The following is a 14429-nucleotide window of genomic DNA, read 5'->3' as shown; positions in this document are numbered from 1 at the left end:
TACACTTCAGTTATATAGTAATGCTGTGTAGTTGCTAAATGAACTTGTATCAAATCTATTTACTTGTGTTGTGGGTATATAGACAATTGTGAAATTTTATTTTCTAGTATTTTACCCCCTTTCATTTAAAGACTCGGGAAACCCAAAAAGGTTCATTTATTATAAACTGTTCCTTTCTTTAAAAATTTCTTGATGCAAAATTTGTAGAATGAAGTCACTAGAGGTTGATGCCATGAAGGCACAGGCTGTGATAGGGTTGGCTAAAGAAATGCAGGAAAAGTCTAAACTGCCCACTGTGCCAGATGCTGGAACCACAGGTAAGATTCAGTCTTCCCACAGTTCAATCAAGTCCAGACTGCTCACAGTTCAATTACAAGTACATCACTGTGAATGTATAAACTAAAGAATTGGCTCCAGTTGAAACCAAGCCATTTTTAAGCATATTTTAGTTGATCAGAAAATTATTACAGACTATGGAAAAATGTCCAGATAAATATTGTTAATGAGGTATAAGCTAGAGCCCAAATTCACTTTAATGGAATATTATGAACTAGTAACAAAGATTAAATTTCTTACTTCTTCTTTAACTTATTGTACTACATTGTAGATGAGGACAATTCAGCAAAACACAGTGCAAATGGAGAACAAGAGGTAAACATTAAGACCACATCAATCAGTTTTGTATATATTATTAATTTACTAACAGTGGAATTATGAATTTAACCAAGAATTAAATCATTGGATGCCCTGGCTGACCTTTTTATTTGTGAATGTTATCTAACCATGTCCATGTTTTTGTCTCTGGCACAATGACCAGTGTCCACGAAGTCCCTATCAGAACAAAAAGCTAACTGTCCAAACTAAAGAGGGGGAAACTAGGGTCCAGGAAAAGTCACGAGTACTCGATGAGAAATGTCAGCTAAAAACGGTCGAGTTTGTGGATGAAAATACAGGAAAAATATCTTTGAGAACAATTCAAGTCATTGAAAAAACTGTAGAACACGAGGTATTTTTAGGTGTCATGTCTGCCCTTCCTGAATTTTATTTTTTTTTTTTTGTGGTTTATCATGACTGAGCTCTTAGTTTTTGCTGTTGTACAGTGTTGGCCATTTTGATACTTAGTGCCATGGCATGAGCTTCCCAGATTTACTTTGGTGCACTAGTAAATGATTCCGTGGACTCTTTTTTACTTAAATTTCCATGTTTTGCTTAGGACTTCAGTTTCTGTTGTTGTGTTGTGGTAGTGGTGTTGGTATGTACACTGTATGTGAACGGAGCTTCTGTCCGTACTTTGCATGAAAATAGTTTCTGGGTTAACTTGACAATTGGCATGCTTGTTGTGGGTGACATTTACTGGTGATGTACCTCAACCTTTCTGATGTACATGTATTGATAATACAGTTGTAATGTTTATATTTTTGTATACATAGAATGAGTTATACAGTAATACTTTTGTGGTTGATTAACAACATTTACATGCATTATACTGTATTGTATAAAGGATTAACATCAAGTTTGATGTGTGGGTTGTGGTACACTTATAGGTGGAAGTTACTAAAGAAAACATCATAGAACTCAATTTAGAAGATGAATCAAATCAGGCTACAGGCTAGGTGAGTGTTCAGGGCAAGTTAATCAGCAGTAGATGTAACATTGTTACTGTTCATTATTTCTGAATCTTGGGGAAATATATGTGTACCTGTCCTGTAAACAGGTACATTGTATATCTTTTGACTGGTATTTCTAATGCTTGTCCTATCAGAAAAGTAAGGGGGTAAGGATTTGGAGCTTGACATTGTACATTTGATGAATTACAGTCAATACTTGGTACTGTTATCCCTTTGAACAAGGGAACTTTGCATTCAAGTATTTACTGCATTTCTTGGTCAATTAACTTTCCTGGTATAAAGTAATTAAAGGTCTGCATTTTTACATTGTTGTTCTGACTGATTGTTTTGGTTGTATTAATGTTGTGTACAAAGTAATATCATGTTCTATAAATAGGCTCCAGGGCCATAAAACGGAAATAAGCTCACTCTTAATCTCAGTCTCACTTTTTCACTAGTATTTTCCTTAATTAAAAGTGAGATTAGGGTCAAAAGTAAGCTCGTCAAAGTTTTATGGCCCCAGAGCCAGGGCCATAAAACTAAGACAAGCACACTTTTGATCTCATCTCACTTTTACAAAAGGGATTCAGTTTTATGTCCCTGGAGCCAGTAATTTCAAAACAAAGCTTTGTCCTGACCTTGAACGTCAGTTTTCATTTGGAAAAAAATAATCAGCAATCGTAAAATGAATCCATTTCTCTATGTTTAGTGCGAAGGCTATATTAGACTGAGCCCAATACATAATAATGATTTCATATCAGTGAATACTATGCAGTAATGCATACAATCTAGAAATTTTATGTTCTTGATTATATATATATATATTTTTTTTTTTGCAGTGATGGGTGAAAATTAGGAATAAATTAATAACCTTATTGTTGCTCAGACACAAGGTACACAAGATGCCAAAGATTGATCAAGCCACCCTTACCACCCCCCATCAGGTCCAGATGCATCAAAGGGAAAAGTGGGGCCGGGACTAGTCAACTTACCTGATGGGGGTAGATAAGCCATCACAGGACATTCCACCTTGCACTCCTCAAGAACTCCCTACACAGGCAGGCACCCTATTCCTGTGAAATGTAAACTGTTTTGTGGAGCATGTGTCTGAAAGGACTGGATCTTTACAGCAAACAAGTTTTTGCCTTAACATCATTTTCTTAACAGTAAATGATGTTTTTATTTATTTCTTCCCATATTTGACCTAATTACATATGTTGATATTCTGATTCCAACCTTATGGAACCAAGTTCATTAATGGAATATCCCCGGAATAAGGACAAATTCCTATAACCCTGTAAGCTTAGGTGGATCTTTCCTGTGGGTTTAGATGTGTATTGTTTTGTAGTACAAAGCAGGCATTTTATTGCTTTGTAGGATTTTTTTTTTCATTCTTTGTATATTGTGGTTTTATTTAAGATTTTATGTCAAGAATTCTGATTTCATCATAGGATAATTTAATTATATACATACTACAAAAAAGGATTTTTACATTTTAGTGATGCAAGAAACAAAATTAGCACATAATATTGGTGTAGTTTTAGAAAGCAAAACCAATTTGTTTATCTTGCTATACCTCATTTTAAGAATTTAAAGTGCCTGTGAATATTTTTATGTATTTACATGTATATCTACCTTTTATGGTTTATCTTCTCGAGAATATGGTAGTTTTACATTTGGGAATTTTCCATACAATTTATTTTAGAATTATGTAAGCTGCTTCATCTAAAAATTGTTAGATGAGATGCAATTAAGCTTTAAATATGATTGTTTTAGACATTTTTAAAATTGGCAGTATCGTGTCTCTGATATTTTTTAATTTACATGGAAAAAGAGATCATTTTTGTTTTGTTGTTTCTTGATAATTTTGTAATGGCAGATGATGACATGGAGTCTTTAGAATAAGAAGAATAAATATAGAAATCCTTTTAATTCATAAAAGACTAATATTAGAATCTGATGCTTTTGTATTACCTGTTTGTCCTAAGGATTCTTATTTCACTGTGTAATTATTATCATTATCAGAATCTATTTTCTAGTCTTCATTAAAATATAGACTTACATTGTGATGTAAATCAACATAATTTTACCCAAGGTATATAACCACACAGGTGAAGTTAAGTAGGTGATTAGTTTATCAGCATGCATAGAATGGTGCATAATTTATCAGTACTTTAATGTAGAGTCTATGTAACATGTCCAGATAGGTGAGGGAGAAATATATTCTCGTAAGTTAGTTGGCCTTGTTATGGACATAGGTGCAATGTAAAAGGGAATAGGGGTTTCATTTAATTGTGAATCGCAGAATCTATATAAAGAAAACAGAATATATATATATCAATAAATGGACAAGGATTCACATTTTTCATGTATTGTCGATCAGATTTTGCTATAAATTTTTATCTTATTTTAGTTCCATAATATCTGAATATCTGATTTACTTTTCTAAATGTAATTGTTATCCTATACTAAACCAGTACTAACAAAGGTGGTAGTATCACGGACAAATAAATTGCAATATGGTGTGTTTCACCCGAAGGATCATGTACAAACTTGTTTACTTTGCGTGTCTGAACAAATTTTGTTGACCCACATCTGATCAGAATTCCTGATGATTTTTTTTATCAGTATTTAAGTGTGTCTCTTGTGTATCATAGTGTTTTCAAGACACAATTTAATTTATGCATATTGTACAAACTGTCTGTATCATACATTTTCTGTAAAATGCTGATTTAGTGTACAGGTAGTTAAATACTAAATTATGTTGAATTGAAAATTTTTTGAAACTAGACAATTTTATTTGGGGAATTTTAAAATCAAGCTACCAATTTTAATGACTTGTATGTTTGATTTCATTTTTAAAGCGATTTTATATTAAATGAAGATTTTTTTATTATTAAGCAGTAGTTGGGCATTGTTTTATGATGCTAGTTAAAGTAATGGTCCATAAATTCTCTGTTGGTAAGATTTCTTAACCATTAACTGGAAATAGTTGTATGCTGTTACAATAGATATGAATGTTAACTTTGTGCGATACTTATAAATATTCATGGTTATAACTTTGTACATGTATTAAAATTGCTGAAGCTGTTTTTTAATTTATTCTTTCAAGTAACCAGGATATTTTTACTCACCAGAACATTAAACTAAAACACTGGCAAAGGTTGGGTTTGCTAGGCATGAAAGTACAGTCTAGATATTTATAAATTCTCTGCCTGATGTGCATCAGGTATAATTCCTCATTCAAGTTGAACCCATGGAAATGTGTTCTGTCCTATGTCTGTGATGTTATTTTCGAAGTTTTAAATATAATTCTCTGAAGATTTGATTATATGTAATGTATTACGTATATATACGTGTATATGGACTCTCTTCTTCAAAGACACTTTAGAAAAATTATGCAAAAATATTTCTTTTGCAGAAATTTCAATACGTGACATGAACTTTGCTTGGCATCTAAAGTGACTGATAAGGCCAACATTAAAATAATGTTTGTTTGCACTCTCTTGACCTAGGATGTCGCTAGGTCAGTGATAACATCTTTTTCCCTAGAAAATATCAACAATGATGTCGAATTTAAAAATTTACTTTTCCAGCATGAATAAAAAAAAAATTTCTCTTGAGGTCAAAAAAAGTTTCGAGTCAGGCTGTGTTTAGCCAGTCGGTCAAAAGAGAGCAACCAAACATTTTTTGAAAGATGGCCCAATGGAATAATTTTTATAGGGTCCAATTTTTGTGATGGTATCCCTCGCCCTCAAATTATCAGTACATGAGATGTCATTAACACCTTCACCAATGAAATGATGATCCAACATGCCTGTCAACTATTGGCAGTCCATAAAAATGGACCACCATAAACTGAAAGAATTCTGTAGTATAGACATGGACTTTGTGTTCTTTGAAACCTGAAACTTCAGGGGAAATCTCCTTAGCTCGCTTTAATGAATAACATGCCTTTAGAAATGAAAGCACATTAGCTACAATTTCTTGAAAATGTTATACATGTAAATAATAGATTGCCCTAGCTTTATTAATAAGACAATATAAAATAAGCATACAATGGCAGTGCATCCAAACTTTCCACTTTTTACATTTACATCAAGTCTCACATAAGCATCAAATTGGACATCTGATTAATGCCACAAGAAATCACAAATCTGAGCAGCTTTAAATTGCAATATACTTATGCTATGTACATCAAAATATATTTTTAAATATTGTCAAATATAATTAAAAGGCAGGCATATGTGTAGTATGGAAAGGAGGGATGAGTAAATATACATTGAAAAATTCATGAATACATATATAATGAAAACATACAGGGACCCCTGCATTACTAGTGCTCTAACCATTGAGCTATCTAGGTTGATGTCCTCAGTCCAGCCTAAAGTCTTACATTTGCAATGGAAGTAACCTGAAGGACATATTTCCTTTTGCCAAGTTTCAGTATAATTGAGCTTTCCCTCAAATTGATTATACACATATTATATGTGTTAGCATGGAATTTACAGTTTATCATCTGAACTGGAACATAATAAAAGAACAAAAAGAAATATTTACAGTTTACCAGCGATAACTGGAACACAATAAACACATTGACAATAATATTATAAATATTGTTAAAATAAAACAGTTGATGATACTGATGCACATTTGTATATATACATGTAAATTTCACTTTAAGTGTTAATATCATTCTTAATCACAGTCTAGCATTGACAGTGGTGAGGCATTAAATAAGGTATGTCCCTTCAGGATTAACATGGCTAGAAGCCATGCAAAAATAAAGATTGGAGCAAGCATTGCATAATAAATGCAGTACATGTAAATGAGTTGATCAACAAATAAATATAAATGACATGTAATCCCTCATCTTCCTGTTAAAGTCAGTTAACGAGCTCACCATAGCTCATGTTATTTCTGTTGTATTGTATATATGTGCCGACTATAAACAAAATTTACTTGACTTGACTTGCCGACAAGGAATTTCCTTTTAATTGTAATATTTGAATTAATACCTGATCAGTTGGAGATAATCTGGGCAAACGGATGATAATTAGTCCAATTCATTAGACTACCTTCTACAGAGATATTAAAGTCCAATTCACAGGATTATTATGTTTGGAAACAATTATTTTGTATGGAAACAATTAATGTCCAATTCATGGGAGTATCTTGTACAGAGATGACTAAAATCCAACTCACAGGATTAGCTATAGATGTGAATTGTCATTTTCACAGGATGAGATCATGAGAAGATAATGATGGAATTGGTGGGGGATTTACAGAGTTATCTGCCACTGCCTGTAAGATGGCTGGTTTTGCCTCCAGTGTATTTCTTTCATTAGAATCTGCTTTCCATGCTAAGTATGTGTCCCATCCAAGGGCTACTGCATTGTTTAGCAAAACCCTGTGTGAAAATGATTCAAAACTAATTATTTAAGTAAACTTATAAATTAAAACTTAAACAATTTCATTACAAAAAATATTAAAACAAAACAGTCCACCAAATTTGATAAGAATATTTTTACCTGTGACTCACAGGAACTAACAGGAAGTTTAAAAACTGCACACCTGGCCAAAGCTGAAATTAAAAGTTTAATAGATAAATCAAGCCTTAATGAAATTGAATGTTTAATTTTTTTTATGTTGATTAATCAGTTTTCTGAACATGGCTACTTACCGACCAACAACTTGTGAGTATGTCAACATAATCCTGAAAACAAATAAATGAAGTATTTGTAATTTGATAAAACACATACAGATTCTCAAAGACCTAAACACTGATATGATTTAAAATACATGCTCACATTTTGAATTTTCAGCTTGACTACTGATAGAGAGTCTCCCTTCATTATTCCTATTACACCCAAGAAAAATGGAGGAAAGGCAGGAGCAAAAATTATCTGAAAATATAGAAAATAAAGTTTTTATCTAAGAAATAAACATTTATTTAAAGTTTTAATGAAATGGATATATAATTTTTAGTGTAGCAGAGGAAATTACCTTAATAACTGCTTAAATGAACTTTTTATGTTATACTATTTGCTTGCCAAGTTAAAAATGCAATGCCATTAAAAAAACCAAAAACAGTCCTGTCAAATTTAACACTTACAGAAAACATATTGACTGTGTCTTTTTTCAAAAAGGCAAATAAAATAATGAATACAAACAAACACTTCTTTTTGCTACCTGATCTATGATCACCATTTTAAATGGGGCAAATCTTGAGCTGCCAAAAGCCTTCTGCAGCCTTAAATACCATCCATGAAAAAGTGGCCCCTTAAAAAGAAAAATAATATGTGTGTACTTAAAAAAATCTTTTAAATTGTACACCTTTCATTGATTTTGCAACAGTATTGGTAAAATATCGGATTCACTTACAGCAATAAGTAATCCAAAAGCCCAGTATCGCAAGTATCTTTTACGATCCAAGTTATTTTTTCTCTCGACAAATTTCTGGGAAATGGCATCTCCAGTTGACATAACAAAACCTACAAAACAGTGACCAGGACAAATGGAAATAACATGGAATTTCATTTTAAAAAGTACAAAAAAGATTAAAATTTACAGAAATCCCGGGACACCTAATGGCATTATATATATTTGTTTACGATTTAACCATGAATTAATTACCAAGCTCGCTAATGAATTAAGCCTAAAACCAGGGACAGAAAGGTTCAGTAGTTAGAATAATCTAACAGTGTCTTAATTGGAACAAACCCTCACCAGGTCCGCTGGGCAATATTGTTTTAAGGATATATGCAACATAAATGACGTACAAAAATCCTAGTATTTCTTAAAGAAAAAGGTTCAATAAATATAAATTTAGTTACCTTTTACTTCCCATTTGATTTGGATCTTTTTTTAAATTTATTTATTCAGAATTTTACTATATTTATGATTTTTTTTTAAATGTGAGTATTTTTTTAAATTTCATAAAACATAAAAATCAGGTTCTTTTCATGGAGAAACATCCCTAAATTCGAGTCTATATCCATAGGCCATGTACACAATCAATGCGAGGTGGTTTGTAAACTTAGCAAGAAGATAAGCCATGAATTTAAAAAAAATATAAATAAATGTATTTGAAAATACTTTATGCATAGAGGAAAACTGTGTTATGTATTGAGCATATTTTGCTGGTTTCATGGATGCATCTTAGCTATTTTATCTATCTTGAGAAAGCCGCGTTTTGTTTGTAAACAATACTTGCCAGTCGAAAATGCCACTGTCTTCCATGGATGTTTTTTCATCAGCAAAGAATGCACTCGAATGAAGGTATTCATGGCAAGGTATAATCTAGTGTGTTATGTCATATTTAACACGATCAAGCTCTTTGCCATTCTTCCATTTCTTACAATACAGTCAGTTACGAAACTTGCTTTCCTCACGCGGAGGTGCAAGTGTTCTCAATATTCGTAACCGGAATTATTAGGCATCATACTAAATCTTGAGCGCGACATGGTGGAAAAAACTAATCCGATTATTGAAGACGCAAGTTGTGATCCGCTCTCGCGTTATATTTCAGTGATTAAAGAAATAACACACACCGTTCCACATCTAATCAATTATTAAATTGATAAAAAGTGATCTAAAATTTAGATTCATTTAAAATGCATATGATGTTTGTCTCTCAACTGTTTGTTAGAGAAGTGGGCAGGCCTTCGCCTACATCGATGGACGTCTCTATAAAGACTAAAGAGACTATTTGATACATGAGAAAGGTCTTCAATAATCGGATTTGTTTTTTCCAGTATGTCTTGCTTGAAAAATTGTTCGTACTCAGGGCAAGCTCTTGAGTGGCAAATAAGTTGAGAGCAGGTGATAGTGTAATATTACTACACGAAAGTTGACCATGGAGAAACTTGAGTCATCTCGTTCGTCCAGAGCGCTCGCAAAGCCAACGAAGCTTAAGTATGTTGCTTTACGAATAAAATTAATGTGCTTTTTAAAGTACAATTTATTTGTTATGCCTTTATCGTCAGTAAAGGATTCAAATGTGAAACAGATATGACGGAATCGGTGGTGTCGACTTTTATTTCAAGTTCACTGGTTTATCAAGTTGACATACCAATGAAAATGACAATTGTTAATTGATTTAAATCATCGTCAACATACATGTATCCGAATGTTGAAATGAATATCACAGCTAGTGTTTTCATCTTCTAATGTAGACGGTTTTCAAATTAAGTCTTCCTCAGAGGACTATAAAACATGTCAGTTAATTAAGGAGCACAATTTGTGCCTATTAAATCCAAAATTTTAAGTAAAAACATGAACATTGCATTTCTTTATTGAAAAATATTTTAATTAATGAAATTAAAAAAAAAACAAACTATTTTATATACTAGAATTTCATACCGCGATAAGGCCCACAAAATTTTGTACAAGTGTCAAAATTAAGTTCTCAAAAAAAAAAAAAAACACACACACACACACACACAAGGAATCTACGTGATTTAAATTTTAATGTAAAAAACAACATAAAGCAAGGCAGTCTGACAAAATATTTAAAATACAATATCTTTTAATGTATGTAATCTCAATTTTTTAAATAATGGAAAAAACTAGTGCATGAATAACAGATTGAGCAAAAAATTGATATAAATCGAAAATCAAATACCAAATACCACTAAACACATTAATATATCATTCTGAATTTAAAACTTGTTTTATATAAACTTAGATTATATAAAAATAATTTCTGTTGCATGGTGAAGCGACACTAGCGAGGCAAGAATTATATAGGCATTCACCCGAAACTAAGCACGACATCGTAGTACTTATAGTACACCAATAAAATAAGCTCGTAGCTGAACGAGGGAAAAATCTGGGGTAGCATTTTAAGGTCTGTATAAAATGGAAAAGGCATCAATGTGTGGACAATAATTATCAAATCAAACCTGACACATGCATACCCTATATCCTTCTACCCTTCATATTCGAACAGATGCAATGGATTTGCTTTCCTAGCACTCGAGAAAGAGACTAAATAAATTATACAACTTTTCAGATGGAGTGTTCCTTTACCTGTTTCTTTAAACAATCAAAGTACTCAGAAGTACAGAGAGCCGGGCTCATTTACAGAGTAGAATGAATTTCTTACAGAAATCATACGTTTATATTGTATTAACAGATAAATAACAAGAATATCAGATTAAAAATTCCGATGAAAAAATTATTTTAAAACTATCAATATAAATAATAAGACACTGACAGTGAGTTTTCGATCCTAATACCACGGTCCGATTTTGTCAGAATTAGAATTAATCTGGTACCGCAGCTGAATGTAAACAAACAGGTCAGTCTGGTTCCCTCTCCTGCTTTTCCTCGTATGTGTAGAGATAACACTTGATTATCACAAATCCTTACGCTAATGAAGTATCATGTTCTTTGACTTAAGACTGAAGTTTTCAAAGTCATTACTACTAAAGATTATTTATTTAGATAAAACTTCGTTTTATTTTGTTGCTTTATTTAGCGTTTGTATAATCTCAAATGCGGTTGAGAGTAAGAACTATATTTTTGCACGTAACTTTAAAATGGCGACTATGGGGTTGACTTCCTGTTTTGAACAGGATGACATAAGCCGGCAATTGCTCTTTGAGCAATAAGCCCGGCTAAAAAGGATTTTGAGAAACTAATACATATGTAGAGCATACAAAGATTTACATAATGAGTTCATCTCGAGTTCATTTTCAACATACAATTCCTGTCACACTCAAATTCAGCAAAACTGAACAAAAATTAAATCACTGTCGTTTCTTTAATTTAAAATTGGAGAAAAAAATGCAAATTTTGCATTTAACCAGGCCCCAAGACATAAACTGAGATTAGACTCAAGTCAAGATTTCAAATCAATATAACTTTTGAAATAATTTTGAAAATACAATTTTCCTCACAAGTACATTGTGTAGATTTATACAAATCTACAAATAACTAAAACTCTACATGTATATATTCATGATCGAAATTTTTACGTAAATCTGTTTTTAGTTTATGTTCTTGAAGCCAGGTCCTAAAATTAGAAAATTCAAGTAAGTTGTCTTTTTTTTCGCCTTTCCTTAAAATTAAAAAAAAAATATTTTGAGATTTACTAATAATCCCGTTTATAGAATATAATGAACTGAGATGAAGTTTGAACAATTAAATAGACACTATTCTTGGAATTCGGACACATTTTTGTGTGCATTTCAAACAATACCCGATTTTCAAAACTTGAACATTTGTCTTACACTAATTATCAATTTTCAGTTGCAAATGAGTACGTAACTAATAGTCACTATCTAAGTATTTCAACCATACAAAAACCCATGTCATAGTAACTATACCCTTCTTGCAACTTACAAGTATTACATTTCTACAGTAAAGTGCAAAAAGATTTAAAAAAAAAAAATAACTAAGACTAATTTGATATGAATAATAATTATACGCCCACCTGTCACAGGTACCTGATGCTACACATTTTTTCTTCTGATTAAGAAAAACAATAAACCCTATCTCACCGTGTACTCATCGTGTACAATTAGGTATGGGTTATAATTTTTATTTAGATGAAAAATTATAACGTCAGGTGCATGTGCCATCTGTATCATAACAGAAAAATCGTTCTCAATATAACTTGAGAATCAGCTAGGCATCAAACATCAACCCAATATGAGCCATACAAGTATTGAAGTAAGATAACCTTATATATCTCAGAATATAAATATAGTCTTTTAAAGAAATACTGAACACTATATAAAAAAAATTGACAAAAAGTACATGTATTCAAAATAAGAAAAACATCAGAAAGATACCATAGGCACTTGTTTCCATAATATTTTTTTTCCTGCGTAGTATTATGATATCATTACTACTAATGGGGAAGGGGCTAAATTTTATTGCGGAAACAAGTGTCTCTGGAAATAACAAACAAGAGGCCCATGGGCCACATCGCTCACCTGAGAAGCTTTGACCATTCTGTTCTTTACCAGATTTCCCCCTTGTAATACATAATGCATCCCCACCCTACCGCACTGATCATAATTTAGACATTTTGAAATCTACACTACCCCAGGATCCTTCCATGTGCACATAAGTTTCAGCTTTTCTGGCCCAGTGGTTCTTGAGAAGAAGATTTTCAAAGATTTTTCCTATATATATATATATCTATGTATAACTTTGATTCCCCATTGTGGCCCCGCCCTTCCCCCGGGGGTTATGATTTGAAGAATTTAGAATCTACACTACCCCAGGATGCTTCTACATAAGTTTCAGCTTTTCTGGCCCAGTGGTTCTTGAGAAGAAGATTTTCAAAGATTTTTCCTATATATTTCTATGTAAAACTTTGATTCCCCATTGTGGCCCCGCCCTTCCCCCGGAGGTCATGATTTAAACAATTTAGAATCTACACTACCTCAGAACACTTCCACATAAGTTTCAGCTTTTCTGGCCCAGTGGTTCTTGAGAAGAAGATTTTCAAAGATTTTTCCTATATATATATCTATGTATAACTTTGATTCCCCATTGTGGCCCCGTCCTTCCCCCGGGGGTCATGATTTGAAGAATTTAGAATCTACATTACCCCAGGATGCTTCTACATAAGTTTCAGCTTTTCTGGCCCAGTGGTTCTTGAGAAGAAGATTTTCAAAGATTTTTCCTATATATTTCTATGTATAACTTTGATTCCCCATTGTGCCCCGCCCTTTCCCCGGGGGTCATGATTTGAACAATTTAGAATCTACACTACCCCAGGATGCTTTCACATACGTTTCAGCTTTTCTGGCCCCATGGTTCTTGAGAAGAAGATTTTCAAAGATTTTTCCTATATATTTCTATGTAAAACTTTGATTCTCCATTGTGGCCCCGCCCTTCCCCCGGGGGTCATGATTTGAAGAATTTAGAATCTACACTACCCCAGGATGCTTCCACATATGTTTCAGCTTTTCTGGCCCAGTGGTTCTTGAGAAGAAGATTTTCAAAGATTTTTCCTATATATTTCTATGTAAAACTTTGATTCTCCATTGTGGCCCCGCCCTTCCCCCGGGGGTCATGATTTGAAGAATTTAGAATCTACACTACCCCAGGATGCTTCCATATACGTTTCAGCTTTTCTGGCCCCATGGTTCTTGAGAAGAAGATTTTCAAAGATTTTTCCTATATATTTCTATGTAAAACTTTGATTCCCAATTGTGACCCCGCCCTTTCCCCGGGGGTCATGATTTGAACAATTTAGAATCTACACTACCCCAGAATGCTTCCATATAAGTTTCAGCTTTTCTGGCCCAGTGGTTCTTGAGAAGAAGATTTTTTAATGACCCCACCCTTTTTTGTCTTTTCTTGATTATCTCCCCTTGAGAGGGGACTTGGCCCTTTATTTTAACAATTTAAATTCCCCTTCACCCAAGAATGCTTTGTACCAAGTTTGGTCAAAATTGGCCCGGTGGTTCTTGAGAAGAAGTCGAAAATGTGAAAAGTTTACAGACGGACAGACAGCTAGACAGACGGACGGACGGACGACGGACAAAATGTGATCAGAAAAGCTCACTTGAGCCTTTGGCTCAGGTGAGCTAAAAATAGATATAAAGGGAAAAAATAATCAAACAGAATAAATTGTTCATAAAAACAATAAAGTATTAAACCGGCTTCTGTATAAAATACATATAATTTGAGACTTGTTGACTTCATTCTTCACAATAATTATAGATCAAGTCAAAATAGGCTTCAAATCTGGATAAATACAAAATACCTGACAAACACTTCACATACAACCTGTGTTTAACAGTTTATAAGGTTGACAACAATTTACTTTCCAAATCATCCATAAAAACGTCGAAG

General features: G+C 32.8%; 2 protein-coding genes across 20 annotated transcripts in view; one reads left to right on the top strand and one right to left on the bottom strand.

The window, feature by feature from the left end:
* LOC134251691 (protein scribble homolog) overlaps positions 1–4699 on the top strand; it is a 34604-nt gene extending 29905 nt beyond the window's left edge. For 16 of the 18 annotated variants that reach the window (XM_062734112.1, XM_062734109.1, XM_062734111.1 and 13 more), the window contains 5 exons: positions 208–317; positions 608–651; positions 818–1006; positions 1545–1613; positions 2447–4699. In XM_062734112.1, coding sequence (XP_062590096.1) covers positions 208–317; positions 608–651; positions 818–1006; positions 1545–1613 — 412 coding nt within the window. In that variant the 3' untranslated portion in view covers positions 2447–4699. The remainder of the gene's footprint in view (positions 1–207; positions 318–607; positions 652–817; positions 1007–1544; positions 1614–2446) is intronic. The other 2 variants (XM_062734115.1, XM_062734117.1) reach the window with 2 other exon arrangements.
* Positions 4700–5618: 919 nt separating this feature from the next.
* LOC134251669 (protein Mpv17-like) lies at positions 5619–8103 on the bottom strand. Of its 2 annotated transcripts, XR_009988793.1 has the most exons (7): positions 7992–8103; positions 7800–7889; positions 7418–7513; positions 7291–7323; positions 7139–7191; positions 6580–7017; positions 5619–6484 (listed from the first exon to the last, which is right to left on the bottom strand). XR_009988793.1 is itself a non-coding variant. In XM_062734075.1 (6 exons), the coding sequence occupies exons 1-6, from the start codon at positions 8091–8093 to the stop codon at positions 6843–6845; spliced, it is 549 nt and encodes a 182-aa protein (XP_062590059.1). In that variant the 5' UTR covers positions 8094–8103; the 3' UTR covers positions 5619–6842. The 2 variants fall into 2 exon arrangements, 1 of the variants encoding a protein (XP_062590059.1); XM_062734075.1 differs by having other exon boundaries at positions 5619–7017.
* Between the last annotated feature and the right edge of the window lie 6326 nt (positions 8104–14429).

Source organism: Saccostrea cucullata, unplaced genomic scaffold (assembly GCF_032062105.1).
Source record: "Saccostrea cucullata isolate Sc308-1 unplaced genomic scaffold, CSIRO_AGI_Scuc_v1 ctg168, whole genome shotgun sequence".
NCBI lineage: Eukaryota > Metazoa > Mollusca > Bivalvia > Ostreida > Ostreidae > Saccostrea > Saccostrea cuccullata.
The sequence above is the reverse complement of the archived record's forward strand: the minus strand, read 5'-3'. Positions and strand labels throughout refer to the sequence as shown.

What these genes read in the sequence shown, in the direction of transcription:
- LOC134251669 (XM_062734075.1), bottom strand. Translation starts at nt 8,093, where the DNA reads ATGTCAACTGGAGATGCCATTTCCCAGAAATTTGTCGAGAGAAAAAAT. An exon ending in CTTTTGGATTACTTATTGCT is followed by an intron (nt 7,890 to 7,991) that starts GTAAGTGAATCC and finishes TTTCTTTTTAAG; the next exon opens with GGGCCACTTTTTCATGGATG. An exon ending in AAATGGTGATCATAGATCAG is followed by an intron (nt 7,514 to 7,799) that starts GTAGCAAAAAGA and finishes CTATATTTTCAG; the next exon opens with ATAATTTTTGCTCCTGCCTT.